Source organism: Acromyrmex echinatior, chromosome 6, assembly GCF_024713525.1.
Source record: "Acromyrmex echinatior isolate Ae372 chromosome 6, ASM2471352v2, whole genome shotgun sequence".
NCBI lineage: Eukaryota > Metazoa > Arthropoda > Insecta > Hymenoptera > Formicidae > Acromyrmex > Acromyrmex echinatior.
The window spans coordinates 662,065-688,785 of record NC_141857.1 but is presented as its reverse complement, the minus strand read 5'-3'; the positions used below and the strand labels follow the sequence as shown (position 1 = coordinate 688,785).

At 31.7% G+C, this 26,721-nt stretch overlaps 1 protein-coding gene across 3 annotated transcripts in view; it reads right to left on the bottom strand.

Annotated features, from left to right (window-relative positions):
- Nucleotides 1-26,721, bottom strand: part of LOC105154829 (defective proboscis extension response 20) — a 190,184-nt gene that overhangs the window by 9,585 nt on the left and 153,878 nt on the right. For all 3 annotated transcript variants that reach the window (XM_011070571.2, XM_011070572.2, XM_087407290.1), the window contains exons 5-7: nucleotides 16,099-16,340; nucleotides 12,692-12,911; nucleotides 6,450-6,633 (exon numbers count right to left, since the gene is read on the bottom strand). In XM_011070571.2, coding sequence (XP_011068873.1) covers nucleotides 6,450-6,633; nucleotides 12,692-12,911; nucleotides 16,099-16,340 — 646 coding nt within the window. The remainder of the gene's footprint in view (nucleotides 1-6,449; nucleotides 6,634-12,691; nucleotides 12,912-16,098; nucleotides 16,341-26,721) is intronic.

Below are 26,721 nucleotides of genomic sequence, written 5' to 3'. Positions count from 1 at the left end.
TTGTACTGTAAATAATTTTTAATTTTGTGTTAATTCTACAAGTTTTAGAAGGTTAAACGACTAGCGTTATTTTTGCGTTTGTGAGTAAAGTTAAGCTTGCATACCAGCTCAAGTAATGAGATTAACGTCACTGATTAAAATTTCTATATGCATGACTCGCGTAATTTTAATGCGATGATAAATGGCAATTGGCCAAGTTGCGGAATGCAATAATTCGGAATAATAATTAAAGGATTGTGTCATTAAATTAAATATTGTTTATATATTGTAGGAACTGTATCTTTTATAATCGCTTTAAACTTGTACTTTGTTTTATCCTTTACTGGCGGGTTTAATAAGCAAGCTGCATAAAATTCAAATTTTTTTTATGCATATGTGGACACGCAAGTACTCTTATAGGCACTCAGTTACTTTTTTAGCAGTGCTCGGAAACTGACAATACGTAACACAATGTAAAGCAGTCGACAAACAATGATTAATGATCATACGAGACACTACTTTGATCAATGGATTTGATACGGCTGTTAACTCTATGTAAGCGATTAACTATTTCTTTATTCGCGGCGCAATCAACCGAAACGCGTCGGTACAGTATAGTACTAGCAATTCATCATTCAACACGATGTTAATACGGTGAATGCTCTTTTTCTCAATGCGACATGGAACATATCCGTTATGTAAAATAAGTCCAATAATTTATCTGTGTTCTCGTATATGTGAAAACAATACGAAACTGTGCAAAATGGAAATTAATACTTATTCAACATTAGTTAAATATATCTTATTTTACATTTTCATACATATTAAATTTTAATTATACAAAGAAATGTATATAAAAAACAAAGAAATAAAAAATATTTTCGAGATAAGATATCTTTTCATAATCATTAATAATTTAATTAATTAATAAACAATCTATTATGGTTTTCAGGTAGAAGCAACAGGGAAAGTATGCTTTTGTTGGAATCTAAAATTAGATACAACCTAAAAATAATTTTGTTGAACTGTTAAAATTCTCATATAAAACATTCACATAATGAATAATGCAGCAAACAAATTTTGACATTTTAGTAACATTTGAATGTTCCAACTAGTTACTAAAATAATATTAAAAATAAGTATAATTATTTTGATGATCTAACGAAATTTATTTTCAAATTTGTATCTAGTTAAATTTTTAGATACTATATCAAAACTGACCTTTCCGTGAAAGGATGTTCTTTCACAATTTTAATAAAAATGATGAAGTTATTTACTTTAAAAAAATCAAGCATCAATTTTTCAATAAAAGTTAATAAATTCTGTTTTTATATAATTTTAGAAATGACACTAAAAAAATTTAAGTTTTTTTGTACAATATTTTCTTCGCCTCTCCGTTTGGATATGCGCCAGAACTTGAACACAAAACAATATACGTACACATATATTTTAAGATCACAGCAAGAGTATTTCATTGTCTACCGTGATAACATATCTTCATTTATTTTAATTTCGTGTCACGTGTAAAAAAAGTCAGCGGTCATTTGTGATGGATCACCGCAACATTGAGAAAATGAAAGCACAAGAGAGTCAATATGTTCGAGTAATATGTCCTTTATCACGATACAGATTGAGCCAGGTTAAACTTACAATGGGAATAAATTAAGATAGATCGTAAACATAACGTTGATTTGACGGCGCAGAAAATTCGATTTAACGCCGGTCAACTATGGCCACGCTTTGTGCATTACTATCGTCGTCGTAACCGGAGGTTTAATTACGATCCCGAAAATTTAATGTAATTTGACACTGCGTAAAACGTTATTTTCCACCGTGTAGTTCCCCTTCATTCGATGATCGTTACGCCGTCAAGGGTCCTACTGTAATTTAATGAATTAAACGCGATGTTAAGCGCTATAAATTCATTGTCACGTTACCTTCAGCCTGGATACCGTCCGCAAATAATTCGATTAACGATTAATTTGAATCATTGTTATATCGCTACTTTACTAACATCCAAAAATGTATACATGCACGCATTTCAGTTAAGAAGATATTGGCGAGAAATTTTCAATGCTCCATTTCTATAAAATGATACTAATTTGGCAAGTTATATAATATCGCATTTGTATATAAATTTCAATAATTCCGAAACATAGATAATAATTTAAAAAAAAGTGATTCTATATATATTACATAATGTTAAGAGAATAAAATAAAATAATAAAAAGTAATATAAGCTGTGGGAGTCAACGCAGTTAATAATGCGATTATCTTATATTTATTTAGTTTATTCTATAAACCTTGATTTGGAGAATTTGAACTCTTCTTTGAAAAATAATTAATCCTGAAGATGACTCAGAGAGAAGTCGAAACGTTAACATTCTATTATATCATGGTTGCGCTTATCGAAATTACATCAAGGTTTATGGAATAAACTAAATAAATATAAGATAATCGCACTATTAACTGTGTTGACTCCCATAGCCTTTATTACTTTTTATTATTTTAATTTGTAGAGTCTTTACTTTCATTATAATCATAAAATCTTCATTTAAATTTAAAATAAAATAATTTATCTTTTATTGTGGAAGATAAATTAATTTATGTTAAATAAAAATTTTTTATAAAAATTTCTACCAGGACACCGCAACGTTGATCGGAGTCGACAATATCTGAAAGCGTGACATCAGCGACGCATCGTTAAATTATAGGGGATAGAGAAAGTCGGATAGATGTCAGGTGATTAATTAAATTAAGCCAGATAGCAATAATTCTTGCTCGTCCACCATTGCAGATGCTACTGTATTGGGGAAACGAATGCGATGGTACTGTAGCTTTATGTGTACTGTGTTTACGGTTTGTGGTTCACAGAGAATTTCGCGTGAAAGCGAACGAGAAAGAAAGGGGAAAAATAATATTTAAGCACGATCGTCTGGGATGTATTCAAATGTGGCTCATACGAGCATCAAAACACTGAAATGTTAAAAAAAAAGCACGTAAAAGAGAAAATGGAAAAAATATAAAGCCAATAGGAATGACAGAAAAAAAAATCAATCCGAGAGATATAATAACCGAAAGATTTTAATTCATTTAGAGATTTGAATTTTCACTATTTCTTATAGAATAGAAAGGCGTTAATTAGTATTTTAATGTGTTGCAGACGGCAAAATATTTAGCGTCGGCAGCATAGTTGCCGAGCAGATCGCAGAGGGACGTTGTTCTCGCAATGGGATCCACGACCTCGTGTATGTACAGTCGTCCGTATGTACAGAAGCGTGCAACGCAAACTAATTTCATTTACTGTCCCGCCGTGTCTCACCGGCACCTAACTTTACTGTCAGGACAGGCCCACGGAAGCGTCGGTTTCGACCAAGAACACCGGTCCCCCGAACACTGAAACCTTTCTCGTCGACACGTTGCCATCCTAACTCTCGCGGCTGCTATCATCAAACCACCGTGTACTCCGTATGAGCACTCTACCGGCACGTATTTTCGGGTCCTTCGGGGATGTTCTTGTATCCTGGCCCGAGAAATCACGAGCAAAAAGATGCATTGAAAGCGATAACGCATCTGCACATCAGTGATGTCAGATATACGAATATAAATTTCCCGGGAAGTTTCTGTGAAATTCTCATAAAAAGCGCAAATGTTCAATATTAGTATGCATTTTTCTAGAGAGAAGCTTATGAAAGAGAGTTTATTTTAAAATATTTGAAATATAATTTTTATATATGCATATAAAAGAAAAAAGGGGTTTTATGGTTCCTTTTATGATCCTTTTAAACCGGCAATTTAAATATATAAAATAAAAAAAAATAACTTTTTTTCACACTTTTTTTAATAATAAATCCTGATACAGCTCGTATCTTTCTCTAATCTTTCATTGTTATAAAAGAGAATTACAAAATTCGATTGTTTAACAGTAACGTAAACAAGTTGTCAAAACCATGTAAGTACATTATTATAAATTCACATCTCTCGTGAATCGTCAAATTTTCATTTCATTTCGTTTTTTGGGATTGCAGCTGTGAGCATATATTCAACATGATAAATTGCATCATTTATCATACTTAACAAAGTGACGCTGGACGAGACAAGAAAAACGCGAATATGCGACAATGTATAAATGGGGTGAAATTTTGCGAGGTTTTTTCGATTTTTGTGAAATTTTTGGACTCGACTTGAATGAAGCGTGTAAAACGACCGGAACACGTTGCATAATGGAATGTTTTATGTCCCATATCTCACATATTATTGAACGGTGTGAAACGAACTATATATTAACGAAGCTTAATACGACAGCGCGTCGCTCTTGCCTTTTTCTTATTTCCGCCTGAGTTTTATTCAGCGCGACAGTTGAACGAGCCGGCGAATCTCCCTTCTATTATACGGATCGCGGATAATGAATTCTTACGCTCCAGAATCGGTTCTTTGAAATTATACTGTTCCAGCCGAGTTGCAGAGAATCTATAATAATATATAATCCCAAAGAGAGACGAGGAGGAAGAGTGAGCCGTATTTTTTAACGTTCCGATGGAACGTACCTACAAAGAGTGAGAATTATGTACATGCGCGATCTAGATTTGACTTTTCCCGGTCGTTTCTACAGGAAGTTGACACAGTCTTTCAACCGCGCGTAAATGCCCGTCAAACAAGGAAAAGTTTCGTGAATTAATTACACTTTGCTCGCATAACCGCGTCAAGTTTGTCTGACATTTAGATTATGCATTTCTCATATTTGTCGAGAAGCATTCCAAGCGAGAATGACTTCGCGCGAGCAAATTTTGAATAATAGAGCTATTAAGCTTAAAGACCTCTTCGCACCTATGCAATTCTGGCTTAGCGTATAGTTGTATCGTACATATTATTACAATTTAAAATTATATATCCGTGCTCGCTTTAGATTCACTAAAAAACAAATCTAGTAGTCTTCGATCATATACACACTGTACGCAAGTAATAATTACTTGTCTCAAGTACAATATTTCAAAAGTTCATATATCCACAAATCTGTTGTAAATTCATCACAAGTATCAAATTTATTCAGAATGTATTCTAAATCTTATTATTAGTAAGTTTAGTATTTCAATGAAGATTGTTAAATTAAAACAAATTCGATTTGCTTATTAGGTACAAAGTGGCTTCTTTGATCAATTTTATAATATTCAAAAGAAAATAAATTCTTCTTTTAAGTACATAACAATAAATTTTTCTAAAATTTGTAATAAGTATATTTTAAGATTAATTCTCAAGAAAATATTCTTTGTTAAAGTAACCGTTACTTAAGAGGAAGAAAGTAACTTTTGAATATTTTTCTGTGTGTACATATGGACTGCTAATGTCAATTTCATATCTAATCTGATGAGTTGCGTCATCATTATTTAAATAAATAAATCAATTAGAATAATATTACGTTCCGTGCCTCGTGCGTTGCTAATGATCACGTTGAACTTTTCGTTCAGATCGTTTGATATTTTGACATAAAAAGAAAATTAAAAAATAATTCATTGTATATTATACTTGGATACAATTATGATATATGATGTTTAGTACATTAGGCCTTTTCCTTTATAATAATTTTTATAATTTTTTAATTCTGAAATAGTTATTATTTAACAAATATAAATACAAACAAAATATCATGAGTTACTTACCGGTTACTCACGTCGCGTGATTTGATTAAATCACTTAAAAAATGCTGGAACGTAATATATATAAAGAAGTATTTAAAAATATCTAAAACATCAAAAATATGCATCATAACATTTTACTAAATGATGATTTGAATTCATATAGCCTAACTGTTAAGTTGAAAACAAATGTAGTTTCAGTCTTATTTTCATATTTTAGGTAACATAAATGGCGATTCATTTCATTTCAAAGCGTTGTATACATTTGTCAAAAAGTGGGAGGTACTACGAGGTCCATGTATGATCGAAGCTAATAATAACAGTCATTAAATATATTTTGTTTAACATATGCATACAGTGTTTAATAAATATTACCAAATGTAATAATAGTATCCAACTGTTTGGTAATAATTAGAAGAGTAAGATAATGTTTAGAAAAGTAAAATGATCGTTATTAATTGGTTCAGTAAATGGTCTGTATTAATTGAACATTTTATTGAGATTACATTTCAAAGCCTCATTAACTATCATATAGGCTTGATTATTATTAGACTTTTTTCAGTGTTTTTACGTTTAATCTTATAACATATATATTATAACATAGTGATACACTATTTTAATACATTTATCGATATTTTGTGTGTGTGTGTTTGTATAAAATGTATATTATATTATAGCGCCACAATACAGCTTTAATGTATTAGATAAAAGACGGATGAAGGATGATAGCAGCTTAAAAATATAAAAGCTGGCTAAAGGACAGATTAAATAAGACTGCCTTCATTTCTCTTGGCTAAGCGGCAAGAAAAGAATACAATATTTAAAGATTCGGATTACCTGATACCGCCTCTCGTCGTATCGTAGTTTAACACTCTATTGCCGTGGAGCCACTGGACGACGCTGTACTGCACCTGCATCGCTATATGACGTACGACGCACAATAATTCGATGGTGCTATCAGCTTCATAGTATTTATCCCGCAGTGGTTCGCCTAGGGCGTCCACTATTTGGACGGACGGCGCTGAAAAATTCAGAAAGTAAAATTTATTAGGTATTATTCTTCTTGATCAATGATCGTGTAAAGACTCGAATGGGTAATTCTTATTTAATAACATCTTCTATCATCCAGAAAGAAAGTGAAACTAATGTACTTTCCAAAAGTACATTAATAACTTTTCGCATCCGACAAACATTCGATTACGCCCGACGCGAAGTCATAATTCTGGTCAATGAGAAAAAGATTGGGAATGTCGCAGCCAATTCAGAGCTTTCCAAGCACATCATCGACTTAAAGTTTCTATCCTCTTACAAGAAGTTTTCGAGTCCCTATATTTAAAGTAGAGGTACTTATAATGCTTAGTTTAAATATCGAAGTATTCACAGCTCGTACAAAGTTTTGTACATGATATATTACGCGGAGCATACTGCTACACTTTTGTTGAAAAGTTCTCTTTCATTTGAAACATAATATTTCGATTCATTAACTTCTGATATCCGATTTTTTTCCTGATTTATCGATACTTTCTACATTATCTCTTATTTCGCTCAGACTCATATAATCTACTCTGTTATTTATGTATATGTATATATATATATACATATATATATTTTTGCAATTTCTCGGACTTCTATTATTATTTAGCATTGAAAAATCAACAAGTGAAGGTAACCGGAAATTCGAAATTGGAGTATATAAAGGTCTGTTTTCTATAACCGAACAGTATATATTTTTGGAATTTAAAGTGAAAAGGATACGTTTGATATTTGGCAGAAGAAAGAAAATTTGGCGAGAGAAAGAAAATTCTAATGCAATCTAGTACAGAAATAAAAACCTTAATACACTTTTTATTTATCACGGCATATTTTTGTTCGCTATCGCAAACGGTAATTCCGTACAGCGGTCTTACAGCGGTCACTTGAAAGATCCTTATTCTAACGCAATCAGCACTATTTGTCGAGTTTGTCGAGTTCACCGTGGCAATTTCCGCGTCATGAAATTTGACCGTACACATGAGCGTGATATTGGATTACATTGAATTCGGCTTCAAATATTTAACTTTATGGCCCAATAAATATCTCTCATATTGACGTCATTGGGTTGTCCATACGATTAAGTATCAAACCAATGGAGCAAACCGATTCATTCGCGTATCTCCGTCATCGTCTTCATAGACTATATCATGGCTATAAAAAACTGAGCAATGGAGGGCTACCGAAAGAAATCACGAAAAAGAGAAACGTTTTGGAGATAGATCAAAATGTTCTCTCGCGCCGACCTGGTACTCGACCTCATGAATACCGCGCGAAATATAATCTCTCCTACGCTCTCCCTTTTTTCTTTCGCCCAGCTTTCTCTTTTTACGTTCCCCATCTGAGATATGCCGCATTTTATTTTGCACACTTTTTTGCAACACTATACAAAATTTTCCTCATTCCACCATCGTGTCTGAAAATATATTATATTTTTTGCTTGTTTCTCTTTTCTTCTCTCTTTATTCAATAATTTTACGTTGCAAATTTCGAGATATCATATGTTTTCGCAATTAATACAAATAATAGAATTCAAGCAGATATTAGTAGGTTTTTTAAATACTTTGTACGAATATTTATTTGTATATAACATTATAGAGATACATATTATTAACATTATAATGATGAGTTTAATCTCAAATTAGGTGAATAAAATTTATATAAACAAATAAGAATTATTTTCAATAAAACGCTAGAATTTTTTTGTATATTTCATTGCGAAAAATGTACGAAGGATAGAACTTTAGCAAAGAACAAAGAGCTTTCTCGCTGTTACATTTGAATTTAAAACACATTCATTCTATTCTTGAATGTTTCAAGAGTCGAAAAGCAGATTAGAGATTGTATCGCATTCGTAAAACTTATACGCTCTTTTGTTAACATCGTAACATCTTCTTTTATTAATATCGCACAAAGAGTACGCGTCGACTAAATTGTAAAGAGGTGGAGACAGAGAAAGAGAGATCGACGGTAGGCGTATAGAAGAGACGGACGATGAATAAAGGTCGAGAGAGTAGTACTGCATACCAAAATCTTGGTTACTTTATCTTGCGGAATCTCAGCTCTCTCACGGATTAAGTGTTGATCCTTCTTTTTACGTGCACCCGTAAGCATGGGCACAGCGACGATTCTAGCGTTCCTCAAATATGGTATAGTGACAATGATTGCATTCAGCAGAGGAAGTATCTTTGCAACTGTTATAAAATTCTTTCATATAATTGGTTTACATTTAGATTCAGGAACTAAGAGCGAGATCAAGTACATTAAAGAGTTTTACAACAGTTGCAAAGGTGCTTTCTCTGTTGAACGCAGTTATTAGCTGCGTTCAGTTGATAAAGAAGATCAATAAGCATTCAGAAATTTTTTAATAAGTATGATTTCTTGTCATTAATATTTCGCTAGATCTAAGTATAGAAATCAATCATAATAAAGAATCATTGAGGATTCATTGAGTGAGCTGCTTGTCTGCTGAATGCAGTTATTGTCTACAAAATGAAAACGTTTGTTAAAAAATTTAGATTACTTAGATAGATTTGAAAAAATAATTTTATTGAACTATTAGAATAATAAAAATCTCAAATACAATGAGCAATGCTAAAAAAAATTTTTAATCTTCTATTAAGGTTAAATTTTTTTTATGAAAAAAATTTCTAGTTGAAAATGGATCGTCACAGAATTTTCTGGTTAAATTTATTAGAATTCTAATTAAGATAACCGAAATTTTAGTTGATACAATATTTCTGATAAAATATTAGAATTCTATTAGAATTCTTATTTTTACTAGAATAATTATAACAATCAGAATTCTAGTTATCTCAATTAGAATTCTACTAAAATTTAATCAAAAAATTCTGATTCGTCCATTTTCCACCTAGAATTACTATTTAATTCAACCAAATCATTTTTCTCAGTGTGACTATAAAAAAATTACGCCACTTTGTGACTATAAAAAATTAAATAAATTAATAAAATATCGATATATTAGTATGTAACTTGAAAGTTATACAGACCCATAGAGGATTAATTTTGGCCAGTATGAGCATTCTGTGTAATTATTTTAATAGTTCATCAATAAAATTATTTCAAATTCGTATCTAGTTAAATTTTTAGATATTTCAACGAAACTTTTTCGTGCAAAATTGTGTGAGTTTACTCGTTTTATATATTATATCTTTCTTTGTGTGGCGATTTGTGTGGTGATCATACGTTACTGATTATATCTTGGACACGACAAAATCATTTTCACGTTAAATTATTATACTGATAATAGTACTTTTCGGCATTTACATATTATACCATATAAATTATAAATAATTATGAACTTATAATAAATAATTATAAACTAAACTCTAGAGATTAATTAATTTGCGATTGTTATATGTATATATTTATTACGCAAACATAAATCCATTCTGTTAAAAAAATAGCATTGATAATTGATTGGAACGTGCGACAATAGTCAGGCAGGATGTATTCATATCTCCTGCGTTAATTATCGTACGGCGCGATCCATCGATAAAACGCGATTGCAAGATTCGCACAATGGACAATTGTGTTTACCGTAATTTGACTTTCAAAGTTGAACAGATATAGAAAGAGAATAGGTTGCTGGGGACAATGAGAATGCGCAATTCGACGATATATCGTTCTTTCAATGGCATTTGACGTTTCGGACCGCGTTACAAACGACCTCATGAAAGCTCACGCACAAAGGTATCAACAGTGTGAAACGATTAAATTTTAATTGTACGAATATCGAGTGAAATCTCGATAACAGGAAGCGCGAAATAAACGGCTAACATCTCCGTGCCACCATCGAGATGTAAATATAAAATAATTATTCGCAAAAGATTATTTATAAAGTAGGGATATTTCAAGGCAATCGATGATCGTTGCGCACACGACAGAAATTATTTCGACAAATTACGAAAATGGAGAAATTCTACGAGGATAAGTGCGAGGGACTTTAAGTAGATAATCCCTTTGAACTCGCGTTAGGAGATTCTCGGCGATAACATGAAGAAGTTACGTCGTTTTATCTCGTAGAAGCGAAAGCTTACAATATAATCTCACATCAGCAAAGGCGCGCGAACCAGGAAATAAGTAAAAGAAAAAAACTCTTGCTCTTTTTATTGTAATCCCGCAATTCTATATGATTTAACGAAAGCTAAGTCAAATACGATATCGCGTCTTTATACTTATTAAGATTTACTATAATTTTTTTATCTCTTTATGCACATTACTGCAGCTTCAATTTTGAGATATATTTTATATATATTCGTACAATAAGAATAAAGATGAGTGGATGAGATATTTATTAAAAAAGTCGCGAAATCGTAGCTCAAAGAAATACAAAATATTTCGCTTTATTAATAATTCAATGTACGCGATGTTAAAATAAACAATTAGTGTGATTATTTTAAAACATCTCTCGTATATAGGAAGAATGGTTTTGTTAAAATATTTGAAAATATACAGCTAAATAGAAATTAAAAAAATAATTGTTTAGATTGCATCAAAATAATTATGTAGGACGCTCAAATTAGTAATTAGAATATCAAATCTTTTTGAACTGAATATCAAAAACTTTTCTACATAATTATTTTAATGATTTAATAAGACTATTTGTAACTCTATCAAGTTTAAATTTTAATTTCGGCGAAATCGTTCTTTTCACGTATGAAAGATATTTTTAATATTAATTTTGATCATATTAATTATTTACTTTGACATCGCATATATTGTACAAATTTGTGTGGAATATTTTTGTATTTCCTCGAGCTATTGATTTCGCTTTTTAATAAATATATCCATTCATCTAACTTTACTTTTATTTCATGATGCTGGCTGTGTACTTTTACAGTGCGCCTTTATTGTTTATCATTAACCTCTTTAAAGTTATGCAATTTCTCTCTTCACGTTTATTAAAATCTTCCTGCAGTTTGCAATTTTCCATTGTCCATTCCTCGCTCTAGGTCTACATAGCTGCCACTTCACTTTTACGTACCATCATTTCGCCGAATTAGTCGACACACCTCGATTACCGGACTACAACGAGATGAAGTTCTTCCGCTTTGCACCGCGCCATCTTTCCGAACCGAACAGACCGTGGATTTTCTCTTTCTTGTCCCCGTCTATCTCAACTACAAGGTACTTCGTTTTCAATTATCCTTTTAAGCGATCTCCGCCGCAAGAACATTGCAGACGGAGGCAATTTGTCCGATCGCTAGTAGAATTGTGGAATTTGAGTTTCTCTTCTTCTTTACTTTCTGTCGTTAGAATATTGAATCGTAGGTAGGTATTACCAGAGATATAGCGTCTCTTTCTTCTTTGCTCTCTTGCTAATTTAAATGAGCACGAAAGTGGCACTGAAAAAAGGAACGGCTCAAGAAAAAGGTTTTTCCTACCTTAATTAGTCTATATTGTTTCAATTCTCGCATTTAGCATTATCTATTTTTAATTGTTAACGCTTATATGCGTATAAAAACTTTATTCTATTTTGTTTTAAAATACTTTTTAATAATTTTGTTTTAAAAATATACAATCTATATTTCATCAAGCCTTTGGTTCGCAAGACGAAGTAAAACTTGCGTTAAAATTATTCCACTTTAAAATCTCTTTTATATTCTTCCTCTGTTCGTTATCACGCTACATTAAATTCGTCTCAGACACAGACGGGCGAAACAAAAAGGTGTTAAATAGAAAAAAAGAGACATGTGAATTTGAGAGAGAGCAAATATTAGAGAAGTTTTCGTTCTTTGCTCCGCTTCTTTTAAGAAGATAAAACAATTGCGTCAAATTGCTCAAAAAGAGTTCACTCAGAAAAGTCTATAAATGGTATTTTATAAGGAATTTAAATCGTGGCGTGAACGGAAAGAGCGTAAATTTACTCAAATTTTTTTAATTTACTCACAGTGTGAATCAGAAGCGTGCGGAAATCTTCCTTTCGCGAAGCTACGATTTGATGAAGCATAATTGTCATCATTATCAACATTGTTGTCTCGAAATTGATGGTAGACAGAAGATCGTTAGCACACGTTATCACTTACCGTTAATGTGTAGGTTGACATAAATGAACTTTGGTGGATGGGTGCTGATTTGACACTCGTATTGGCCCTCGTCGCTGCTGTTAACACGCTTGATACGCAGACGCCAGTTGTCCGGGTACTGAAATTCGATGGTATATCTCGAATCGCCCGTATATGTCTGCTGACCCACCGTCAGCAATCTCATCTTCTCACTACTCTCCTGTCGCCGCAGCCAGGATACCTGCATATAAATACAAAACGATCCTTCTGAAGAATGTGGTTTCATTTCAAACTAAAAAAATTGTTCTCATTATCTTTTGCTCGTTTACATGTACAATAATAATTTTAATAATTGTTGCGCATATCCTTCTGCGCTGACTTCCATTAGCCTTGAAATTTATTGTTTATTTTTATTTTAAAGATTGAGAATCCGATTCTATATATAAATATTTATATTTATATAAGTAACATCACAAAAAAATTGTCTCAAATAATAACCAAACGGAAAATTTATAAGAAATTTCTAATTAAAGTAGATATTTCTTATAAAGTTTCGGCCACAAAAAAAATGCTACGAGTCAAATTGATCTATTACGTTTGCTTTTAAAATTATTTTGAATTTTACGATAAAAAATCAGCAATTTACAGGAAAAGAGTGGCTACTTTCAGCAAAGAGAACTGATCAGTGAGAGCTCAGTGATTCTTTAATGTGAGAGATTGGTTTTCTTATATATTCCGCGAAAAACTAAAGGTAAGAACCAATCATATTAAAGAATCACTGAGCACTCACTGATTAGTTTTCTCTGCTGAACACAGTCAATATATAATATATGCAGTTTGTAGTCATAATATAATGTGAAAAATAAAATATTCGATTGATTTACCTTTCTCTGCAACTAAGGAATGATTTAAAATTTCGACATCTTTTATATTTGTTTTATTACCCATTTTAGAATTTTTTATTTTTTATTTTTAATAAAATTATAATAATTTATTATATATTTCATTTGTGATACAATTTTTAATAAAGAAGATTTTATTACAAAAAGAATGAACTTATAATATTGAAATCCGACTATTCATTCTTATACTAATTTTGTCTAATGTTGTATAAAAAAGTTTCTATTTTTCTGTATTTTTTTAAACTGTTATTTGAGATAATTTTTTATTTTTTGCTAATAAGGAATCAATATATAAAATTTTAACATACATCTATTTTTATTCCTTTATTTAATTTATTATTACTCATTTCTTTTATAATAGCCAACGATTTTTCATTCTAAAAATTCAAAAGTAACTATATATATATATATAAAACTTGACGTGTACTGGAGTAATTTGGCATTGTTTTTGTGACCAAAAATTTATTAAAAAAACACCTACTCTGGTTAGAGTTATTTAATACAAATATTTGTTGTGATCCTGTATAACAATTATACAAATATGATTCAACAGTATCTGTACCCACCAAAGATGTAGATATTTTTTTGGACCAAATGTCTATACCAGTCAACACCAAGTACTGCACGTAAAAATATCAACAGGTGTATAGACAATCGTTCATACGGATTTTTCCGGTTGTATCGACAATTCTCATGTGTACGCGTTTTATATGCAAGCATGTTTGCATCGTTCTGCTATCTTTTCTGTAAAAATATTCGATTCTTCTGACGTATGTTTTATTTTCACATTTTATTTTTTGATTAATATTTCTATTGCAATACGGCGATAATCGAAAAACTTAATAGAAATGTATTAATTATGCTGGAAATAAGCTAACATTATTTTGATTTTTCCCACAGAAATATTTTTATCAGATAGATATTCGCTTGATAACCATGTACAGCAAATATTTTTCCAATAAATAAAATATTTTCTTCCACATTGTTTCTTTTCTATACTTTAAAAAACAGCGCTTGATTTGTGACTAAATTGGATTTCATTGCATCTCACAATAAATAAATTTATATTAAATAATGATTATAATCGAGATTTATTACAAGTTTATGTCAAGATTAGAGATAGCAAATATGAAATACATAGAGGAGTTTATCCGTGTAACTGACGTTGAGTAACATGTTACTGAATAGCCCTATTATAGATGTATACATGTAATATCTTCTATATAAATCTACGGGAGCTAATTAGGTATTATCGGTTATAGAGATTTAGTTTATGGTTTGATAACATATACATATATATGAAGATACAAGTTATCATCAGTTTTTAATTTCCGTTTTTCTCGAGAGTGTATCAAATTTATTTTATCTATAAATATAAAAAAGATAATTTAAGCTCGATTTTTTCATTATCTAGTTAACTTATGGTTTAACCTGATATTTTATCTATTAGGCTTCTATAATGTTATGACTAAAGCCCAAATCTCATCCATAAGCGATATATGCATCTAGTAAAACGTTTAGTATTAGATTTATATAATGTTGCTTATCAGGATATTACAGAAATTAGAAATATTAAGAATTTCGTCGCAAAAAATTATCTTGCTCAAGTAAGGCTTTTAAATCTTAATAGCCGAATTTTTTAGATCTTATGCTGTTAATGAAATAAAAAGTAATTTATTTATTAGAAATGTTTTTATAAAGTTTGATAAACATTTTTGAAGTTTATATATGTACATAAACAGATATTTAATTTCAATTTAATTTGCGAGTCGGTATTGGTTAACTATAAGCTATATTATAAATTGCTGCTACGAAATAGGATATTATCTATTCGAGCGCCAGAGAGATTCATGCGCGCACAACCGATATCTGACCGCATAATTTGTTCTATAGTTTTGGGCGTGGATAATGCAGAAACGCTGCTGTAACTGCATTAAAGCAATACACGCAAACCAAATGAACATGATAGTACTTGGCAATAAAGTCACTTGTAGCTTTGCATACTCATAAGGTGGTTTTGCAGCAGATTAAATGTCATTATACTGTTTTTGTATATCATAAATTTTTTTTATATCATAAAAATAAAAATAAAAATATTATTATTCAATTAAAAAAAATACGCACCATTATCTTTAAAATTCTTACGTTTAACATAAGATTTTTGTAAGTAATTATAAAATGTCAAGAAAAATTTATATAAATAAAGTTTTACGAACACGAATTTACTACTAAATTATTATGTGCAGATTACGCGTGCGAAAACTGGGTCACCAGCGGCGATTACGTGAATTTCTTCTTAAATTTGTTCCTTGAAATATAAAATGTACAAACGCGCCAGCGTAGCAGATTAATCATAATAAGCTAAACGTAGCTTACCTGAGGTGTAATAAGGCAAAATATTCTGAGATTAGTTATGAATTATTGCACTGTGCATTTGCAGCAGTGATTAAAAGCTGTGGGCAACCAGATATGAAGCACGAAGGGAAGGAGCGAACAGTATGACTGAGTGTGCGTTTTCACACTTACGGTTTTGTCCTGCAGCAACGATATTCTGCAATCGAGCGTAACACTAGCACCCGCTTGTACAGTAATGTTGGAGCTCTCGCCTTCGAAGTGAGGGCCCCATTTGTGATCGTGATGATGCTGATGCTTGTTCAAAGTGCTATGCGTATCAAAGATGTAGTTCAGCATTGGTGCATCCGTCGGCACAGATCGCTTTGCCGCCGTCGTCGATTTCGTCGAAATCGAGTCCGTCGCCAGAGGCAGTTCTGTAATTTGCAAAGGGAAAGTTCATGTCGTTAATAAAAAAAAAGGATTGGAAACGTTACTTTAAAGATAACGCGTTATTATAAGTATTACTTTTTATAAAAAGTAATTCGTTATTATTACATGTTACCAGTTTTAAGAAATAATGTTTTACCGTTATCGTTAGAATGTAACAATTTAGTTACTTTTCTCATTACTTCTTTGTAATGCAAAAGTAAAATATTCGATTTTAAAATTACATTATTTAATATTAAATATAATATAATTAATACTAAAAATTAAATTCTAAAGCTTCTAAAGTATTTTATATATAAACTTCTAAAGAAATTCTAAATTATAATCTTTGTATAGCAAGTTTTTTCTTCTTTTAAAACCTTCTAATAAATATTCCAATTTTTTATATTAATATTTTTGTATTTTAATAGACTTATTTTTAGGAATTTTGATTGTAATTCTCTCTCTCTCTCTCTCTCTCTCTCTCTCTCTTTCTCATAAACAAAAAATTTTATAAAAAATTTTTATTAAATATTGATTTTAACATTGTTATTAAGAGTGCATTCTAATACTCACTGCTAGTACTAAAATCTATAGTTCACGTTACATATATAATATAGACTTTCAGTATTGGCAGCGACTATGAAAATACTCGAGATGCAAAAATGTAAAGTACTAAATATTTTTCCATATTAAAAAAATTATATTTAAATAAAATATTTCTATCTAATCTAATCTAATAAAAATAATGCGATGTATTGAATACATCTAAAGATAATTGGGAATTAAAGTAACGATAAAAGAAACGACTGAATTCGTTATTGTAAAAATATTACGTTATTATTACTGTCACAGAAAAAAATAATAATTGTTATGAAAAAAGTAACAATAACGATAACAACGCAAGTAATTCTTAACCCTAATAAAGAATGCTTTAAAATGCTGTTTAACAAAAAATAGAAATTTGGAGATTTTCATGTTACAATATTTTTAAACATGGAGCGTATCATTATGTTTAAATAATTTTCGTTGTTGTTGTATTAATATGAGAGCATAAATTAACGAAGATCTGTATTTCATATTATAATAAATACGAGGCAAGTGTGTGGCACGTATTATATCATTTAACATTTCGAGCAGCAGCGCATACATTAAATGTACACATCGTGTCATCATTCGAATTGTCATGATTGTTTACGGCATCATGCGCCACATTTACATGTATTTTCATATTATGTACACTCTGGTGAGTTTCTCCTTTTCTACTTTTTGCATTCAACCCGTCGCACCCGATCGTAACTCGTGACTTTATTTAATCGATTCGCTGGCATTCTCCTGTTATGGGCCATCGCTCAGGTTATCGACATTCAGCCAACCTGCCAATAACGGCCAATATTCGACGTAAATATGCATTTACGCCCGCAACAGGCGCAGTCGAGACACACAACATCCTCGTGCTGATATTACCGCTACTTACAGCGATCGTACGTTCCGAACTTTTTGGTATGTTTCTAAATAGAGAGTACGTTTTTCTTTATTCCGATTTATTGAGAATATCATACATTTCGTGTAGAGAGAGAAATAATATCAGAGACAAAATACGAAATTTATTATATTTTTCGTTAACAGCATTATATCAAAATATATTAGAAAATTTTTAATCTTTCTAGTCATTAAATATTGTATTTGCTTTTTAATTGAAAAGTAAATTAATTCCTTCGTCTTTCTTTATATTGTAATTTATGCATGGATTAAAACCATTAGTAAATGATTTTAATTTTCATGAGAAACAATTTCTTAAAATTGTAAGTAATTTCTTAGAAACTTCTTTGAAGAACACGCCAATTTTTACACTTCTATTTCTATTACAACATAACGAATACTGATTTAACTTTACAAGCATTCCGTTTATGGTTACCGTTTACAGTTCTTCGCACTTTGTACTCTCTTTTAACTTTGATAATGATAATTTCTATAGCTATTCTTTATACTACCGACGAAGTTCGCGGTACTATCCGACATTGTCGGATGTGTTGAATATCTTCATGGTTATTTCGTCGCAAGTAGAGAGAGAAAAAAAACGGGTGAGAGAATGGAAAAGTCGAGAATGAAAGGGAACGAAGATCTTGAATACGGGGAATACGATGATGAAAGTCACGTTGCTCGTTCGCGACTGAGGATCACCAAGTTAGATATTAACTCGTGATGACAAATTTTTCTGAGTTTATATCGTAGAAGAAGCACCTTCACAATGTTCAGACATGTGATGTTTAGAGCCAAAGAAATAAAATGAGAAGATGTCTTCTACTAAAAAGTTGAGGTGGAAGTTCCACGTAGATTACCTTAGCGGTTATCTCGGATCTCATTGTTCCTCTTCACCCATCTCTCATTGTTCCTTTTTTCACATGTGCACTTTTTTTTGATGATTATTGAAATCTTATTCTTCTTGAATATAGAGATTCGTTATAATTAACGTTGCTCTCTGATGTGCGATTGAAAATTCTATTTAATATATTATTATACACATATTTAATATACTGACAATTATCGAAAACTGTTTAACGCGAAAACAACTGTCGAAAACATTTACTCACGTACTTGCTGTTACAATATATGTCAATCTGAATACATATATTTCAAAAGTTGTTCAAATTTCAGCAACGCTGTAAATACAAGAAACTTACGTGGGGTATATCGAAAAATTTGACATACCGAATACTTCTCTTTCATAAGTCCTGTCACGTAACGCCAACAGAAGTTCCATTTGAGAACACCGCGGACGTAAAGCCGCTGCAGTCGATTGTTCTACGAAGACGAATTGGAGCACTTGTGCAGGTAATCCTGACTTTCATCGAGTCAGCGATAGGTGAGCACGGGAGTTCCCCGGACCTCCAGCAATTCCGGCAATCTTCGAGAGATCCGACACAGAATTCACGGGGTTGCGACAGAGGGAAGAAAGGAATATACGAGCGCACAATCCCACGACGAAGTCGCATGTCAAAAGGGATCAGTATGCCGCGGAGCGCGAAATTTTCTTTTCCGCACGCGACTCTTCGCCGTCATCTCGTGCCTCTGAAGCTTCCTTATTCCTTTCTCTTTTCTCCGCACATTTCGATCTCTTCACCGTTTGGCTTCATCGGTCGCTTCTTCTTTCTTACTTGCACCGACGCGTCAATTCCGTTCTTCTGATCGTGGGAATTTTTCCTTTCGCCCGAGGGAAGAAAAACTGATCAGGAATTCCGGTGGAACTGTTGGAAGCGTGTCTCGGATACCGAGAAGAATCTATCTAGCCAGTCATTCGTCAGATCGTCACTCTCTCTTTTTCGTTTCTCCGTCTCTCTCTCTCTCTCTCTCTCTCTCTCTCTCTCTCTCTCTCTCTCTTTCTGGGATATAAATTTACATATTGACATTAGTAGTACCGTTAAGCTCTGCTTTGATATGATCGTGTTATTAAGGGAACGAGTTCAGAAATATATGATACGTGTAATCTTTCGTTCACGCAGGCTCGATCAAACTGATATGACTCAAAATGAGAACAAGATCGTGGAAAACGATATCTCCATTGATTATACTGGGAATCTTTAAATATTTCAACAAGAGATCGCAATCGTTAATTCATTCGTATGTTAAATAACCTTTAATAGATAATCTTATAAACTAGACGGTACAAAAAATTATATTATTTTTATAGCTGACATTCGTAAATGTATCGAGAAGAAGATAATCGGATGAGATAAATTGCAATAAAATTTATCTTTACATGAACAAATGCACAAGACCTTTAATTTTTCAAAACTGACGATGAAGCTATTGGATACCTACAATCAATTAAATCTCTTTGTAAAAAATATCAAATAATTCAAATAATAATTTTTTGTTACGCCTGCAAATTTGGATTATTCTTATTAAAATGTACTTAATATTCAGTCTTTTTATACAAGTTGTGTTATTTTAGTTCCTTGAAATTAATTAGTGCCTTTCCAGTAACGTAAATTAAATGAATCTTGCGGACCTAATTATGTTATACATTTTGGTATCAGTTTCGGAGAATTAATAAAAATATATTAAATTTTAGGGCATTAAAATCTAACGATTTCATAATAGATAATTTGAATAGATACGTGATACATACATAACAATATTCGCAGTAAACCAATCCCCGAAAATATTTCGACAAGAAAAATTGAAATTTGAAACTGAAATAGAATGATCCGTTCGGATACAAACAATATCCGAACAGCTGACAAGCAAACAGAACCAGGTAAACCCATTGTTAATTCCCAACTAGTACGCGCGAAATACAGTATAATTCAACTTTCAAAGTCCGGTTCAAATTCGGACAGACTAAACTGAAGAGAGATGGTCACATCAGTATGTCACTAGTTCCAGCTGATTGCAACTATTTGTTGGCAAGATATACATTCTGATATCACGCTGGTATATTAAACTATATAGTGTGACTAATTACACGAGTTTATTTCATCAGATGCTAGCGAAATCTTGAGTTAGTAGCGCAAAAGACGATTCGGAACGCCTGTAGAGGAACATTGTAAGTCGTGCTAAAATAATATAAGTACACTTCAAACATAAATATACAGCAAAACTATATATACTGTTAAGAGTATTATTGAAGAGTATTAACCTCGCTTCTTTACACACACACACACACACACACACACACACACACACACACACACACACACACACACACACACACACACACACACACACACACACACACACACACACACACACACACACACACACACACACACACACACACACACACACACACACACACACACACACACACACACACACACACACACACACACACATACACACGCACACATATATACATATATCTAAATCCTTACAGAAATTTAATACTAGAAAATAGTGCTTAATTATTTTGAGTATTACAAACATCGTTGTTCAAGATATTAAGTAATTTTCAGTATTAAATTTCTATAAGGGAACATGAGGTCTACAATGGAATAGTAGATCTTAAATTGTAAGAAATTGATTTATCGTAGTCGATAAATCAATTTCTATAATAATAATGGGTACGGTCCATTTAGAGCTAAAAATTCTTCGAAATACATAATACGCATAATTATTTTTCATTTTGGTCAATAATTTCAATATCTTCTAATAATATAATTTTAATATCTTCGCATAAAAATACATAACTCTTATACATAACGTCAAAAATGCGTATACATAGTTATACGTATGCATTTCGCATATCGCGCGAATGAGCGGAGGACTCTGCGGTTGCGACAAACGTTGATCTGTACCACTTGGGAAATGCGCGTGTCGTGTATTCTACATTCTATCTCCGTTCTTTGGGTTTAGTTTGAGAATGTCATTCTAGAACAGCGGTTTTCAACCTTTTTATGACTATATCTCAATGCCTGGTTCTATTTTCATACTCGACAATGCAGAGCAAGATGTGTCGTGAATGCATGGTACAATCGCATGGTTCAAACCACAATAAATAATTCTGATTCGTAACACAGTCCACTGGACCTCTCATGTTTTATGCATGCTTCACTATGCAACTCAACATGTTACATATCGTCGTAGGCTTACGCGATGTTGCAGTTTAGAGATCTGTAGATTTTATCAATTGTCTTGCATTTTTCAAATTTTATTTGCAGTATTTTCGCTTTGTCAATATACGAGATTATGTTGAATTTTCATTATAACCATTTTCTCTAGTTATTTAGTATAATAGATGAAAGAATTTATCCTACATATTTTGGTTTATGTGAATATGTTCAAATTATCGATGTAAAAGAGAATATTTTTTCTTATAAAAATAAATTATTACGTACTTAAGGATGTTTTATACATATTTTCAAAATGATAACAAAATTATGAAAGAAATTGTAGATTATTCTAAGTCATATTTAATAATAATACAACAAATTTGGTGTTTACTATCTGAATCATAAGTTATTTTAGTAAATAATAGTATTTTTTAATCTGTGCTTTGATAAAAAATGTATGGAAATGTAAAATAAATGACAAAAATCTCAATTTTTAAATATACTATAAGTACATAATGTATTCAAGATTATTTATGTATAGAATTATATTGTGATGCATGAGTTGCCCAGTAAATAAACAAAATATTTATTCGTTCTATATTTTTGTAACTACATAATCAGTGAATTACGATGAAACTTTGCATAAGTTACTTTGAACAATTAGAGAACTTATAAAAAAAAATTTTGATTTTTGTCATCGTTTTTAAAATTTTAATTTTTAATAGTAAAAATAATAACAAATAAAATAAATAAAAATGTGTTATAAAATAAAAATGAAATCTTATTCACACAACTTTCATATGTAAAAATTTATTTGAAGTAAGTATTAAATACATTTCCAAATTTAATTTTCTTTGTGGAGACTGTATGTGATACATCCTTAATAGTAATTATTACATATACTTGAATGATTCTACACATATTATATATTTTATGAATGTGCATATGTGTGTTTGTGTGTAATAGTTTTTAAGTTTTAAATAGGTTTTTACATCTTTTCTTCCTTCCTCTTCCTCTTTCTCTCTCTCTCTCTCTTTCTCTCTCTCTCTCTCTCTCTCTCTCTCTCTCTCTCTCTCTCTTTCTCCTCTTTTATATGTATATTTTATCACGTTTTCTTACTATTTTGCTCCGTACTACTTATATTTTTGCTCTCAATAGAATATCAATTATTTTATCTATCTACTTCTTTTTCCAATATTATAAAATAATTATTTTTATAAATGAAAACATTTTTTGTTTTAAATCAATGTAACATGTACCATACGTTTTTCTCTTGATAATAAATAATCAATCTAAAATCATATTTATCATTCTCTAACTCATTCTCACTAAAAGTAAGTTGAATGGTGTCTTAGAAATTTGATGTTATAAAAAATTTGATGTTCATGTCTTAAGTTTCCTTTTACATCCGATTTACGTTATTCATGTAATGTTGCAAATACACAGAATATATCGTACGCATTACACTTTGGATAGCTTCGAGAGACCGATTCATAGAACGAGCCGATTTATGACAAACGTGTTGCAGGTGCAACGCGTTGCAGATACTATAAATTGCGAGAATTGCAGGTATATAGGGATGGACTCACGGTGAACGCTCGGTTGCATGTTCGAGTAGTTCTCCCGTTGCGGGTATTGCATACGTCATGCAGCCACGCACGCGAACGAGCACGTGCATTACGCGTCATGTCAATACGTTCTATACGTATGGTGTATTGATTCAAGTAACATTCAGATTTAGTTTGACTATGTAATAATTAAACGAAAAAATAGAAAGAGAATAATGGAAAGGGGAATGGTATTGATTGACTATATCAACAATCCGGATTGAATAACCCGACAGTTGATTATTGGTTTATTATATTTATATACACATTACCAACAAGTAACTATTTAATAAGGATGAGGGTCCAAAATTTTGTGCGGTAATTTGTGCGTTAAAAATTAAATTACCTATATTTGTTCAAAGAGGACAATAATTTTGCTATGAACGCAAAGAGATTGTAAAATTTAATTGTTTTTGTTTATAGGAAACAAATTTGCATATTTGATAAATATTTTACATTTGTTGTAAATAATTTTTGTAGCGAATATAAAAAAGAATAAATATTTGTTACACTTGCAAGTAATTTGCGGTCCCTATATTGGCAAATATAATTTGCTGTTATAGCACAGGATTAATGTTCACAGCAAATTTTTTCTTTTCACATTATATTGAAAAAAATTTTCAGTTAAAAATGAATGAATCAGAATTTTCTGATTAAATTTATTAGAATTCTAGTTGAAATAATCGAAATTCTAATCGATATAATATTTTTAGTAAAATCTACTAGAATTCTTATTTTTCCAGAACAATTATATCAATTAGAATTCTAATTACCTTAACTAGAATTCTAGTAGATTTAACCAGAAAACTCCGATTCGTCCATTTTCCACCAGAATTACTATTTAGTTCAATCAAACCGTTTTTCTTATTGAATTAACAAGAACGTTTGGATGTTTCGGCTTTATTCAAGATATTATCAACGATCTAAGATTCAAAAGTAATTATACAGTGTCCGCAGTAAAATCCAATTTCAATATACAGCGAATAGAGCCATTTACAATCTCTCCATATTTGAAGAGAGAAAGATATAAAATAGTACTTATGCTAAATGAACTTCGCTGCAACTGTGACTGTATATAGTCATATGTAGCGCATATAGTAGTGTCTCAAATTAAGTAAAAACGAAAGTGAATTATTAAGAATTGTTAGAATGAAAACTGTTGTTACAAAATAATTATATATCCGATTAAATGCAAATCGGTAATGTAATACATATATTGTATTATAAAAATATATAAATACATATAATTTTATATTTATATAATCTTGCAATATGTGTTAATTATTTAATTATCTTTCTTCAGTGGCTATTTTAATTAATCAAAATAAATAGAGAGAAAGAGAAAGCGAGAGCGAGAGCGAGAGCGAGAGCGAGAGCGAGAGCGAGAGCGAGAGCGAGAGCGAGAGCGAGAGCGAGAGCGAGAGCGAGAGCGAGAGAGAGAGAGAGAGAGAGAGAGAGTGTGTACGCATGATATAGTGGCGATCGTGGAAAAGATGGATGGACCGAAACTGCAGGTTAGTGTATCATTAACGAATACGTGAGCACGTTTTCGGTATGTTCTGTTCGACGTACGTAGACGCATCTAATTTACATGCTGTACACAAGGATGTCGGTAGCATTCCACGATGCTGGCAACGGGCTGCACTGGGCATCGATCTCTCTGGGAATTAATCGCACACGTCGGCGTGCCGATCGCTTTGTCACTTTCATGATTTGCGTACGCGCCCACATCGCGGTGTACCAAGTAGATTAGAAATTCTGCACGCGTTTCAAACGTCCACGTCGGTGCATCCATTCTCTTCCCTCAGAACGACGTGACACTCCTATATAGCTGCAGAGAAATGCGTCGATTGGTGGGATTTTGCTGCAGCAATTCTCTTATTTGGACCATTTCTCTTCTCAAGCCGTCTTGCGGCATACTAATGACAAATTAATTATTTTCTTACTCGGTTTCTTAAAACTGAAAACGAAGTTGTATGGATTATATCGAAATTACTACAATTTCTTACGATTAACCGTAAAAATTCTTGTAACTTTGCAAAGCTGCAGAATGTGTAATATGCATAATAATGTAGCAGAATTAATAAAGATTGATTTAATTGGAAGCTATGTACACGAGATCATGAAGCACATACGGTTCATACTTATAATCTTATTATCATTGACGTGCAAAATTCAAATATCGCGTTATATCCAGCCTGTTTGTGATACGTAATAAATTTATTCGCTGCAATTTAGAGTATACCAGGCGTGCTAATATTTCGACATGTTATTACTTCACTTCGACATTTCCGATAATCCTAAATTCATTGCAAAATAATTGACGACCGATCCGATAGAATGTAATTTATATCTGAACTTGGTTAGCAACGAATAATTGATGCAAATCACTCGTTATAAAAACAACAATTCAACATCAGAAAGAGGTGATAACTTTTTTATCGTCGTCTTAATGGCGTCTCCTAGTAATTGCATACTGCGTTCTGTTCTCGCCATCATGTGAACCGACATTGGCACTGTTGTATCTGACAATACCAAGATGGGCCGCTCAGCCCATTTCCGTCTTACGAGGAACAATAACCACCTTTATAGAGAGAGATAACGTGTCTTTAGCAGAAGAGACCACATTGCTGTGAAATTCTCCAGCACGTCGTTGCATAAACTATTAACGATTATATGATCCAATCCTGGGAGTGAATCGCGTAGTTAATTCGAGGTAGCGAAATAAGACACGCGCTAAACGAGGCAGAAAGAAGTGCATGAAAGAAGTGGACTAAGATGAATGGATCAATTACGATGATTTACTATTGTATAACGATGTACATTCGCGAAAAATTTTACTTTATGTTTAGGTTCTAGACATTGCCTTTTAGTATAACAAAGCGTGCTAGTTACAATATAATCATCCTTTCAATCCCTTTCTTTCTCCCTTTTTCGACATAGCGGTTTAAGATTTTATTACATAAATGGTTTGCTTTTAAGCAAGATTAGGACGCGTTACTTACTTAACGTCGTCACCGTTACAATTACTCTTTTTCAATAACGAATAGATAACAACGTTACATTTCTTTATTTGTAACATTAATGTGGTTATATTGTTTGGATAAAAGTAAATATAGTCATTACTTTGTACACTTACAACACATGATTATAAAATGTATGTAAGCGGGATTTTTAAAAGAAGGAAGTATTATATTTGATTACATAGCGATTATAATCAATTAGTG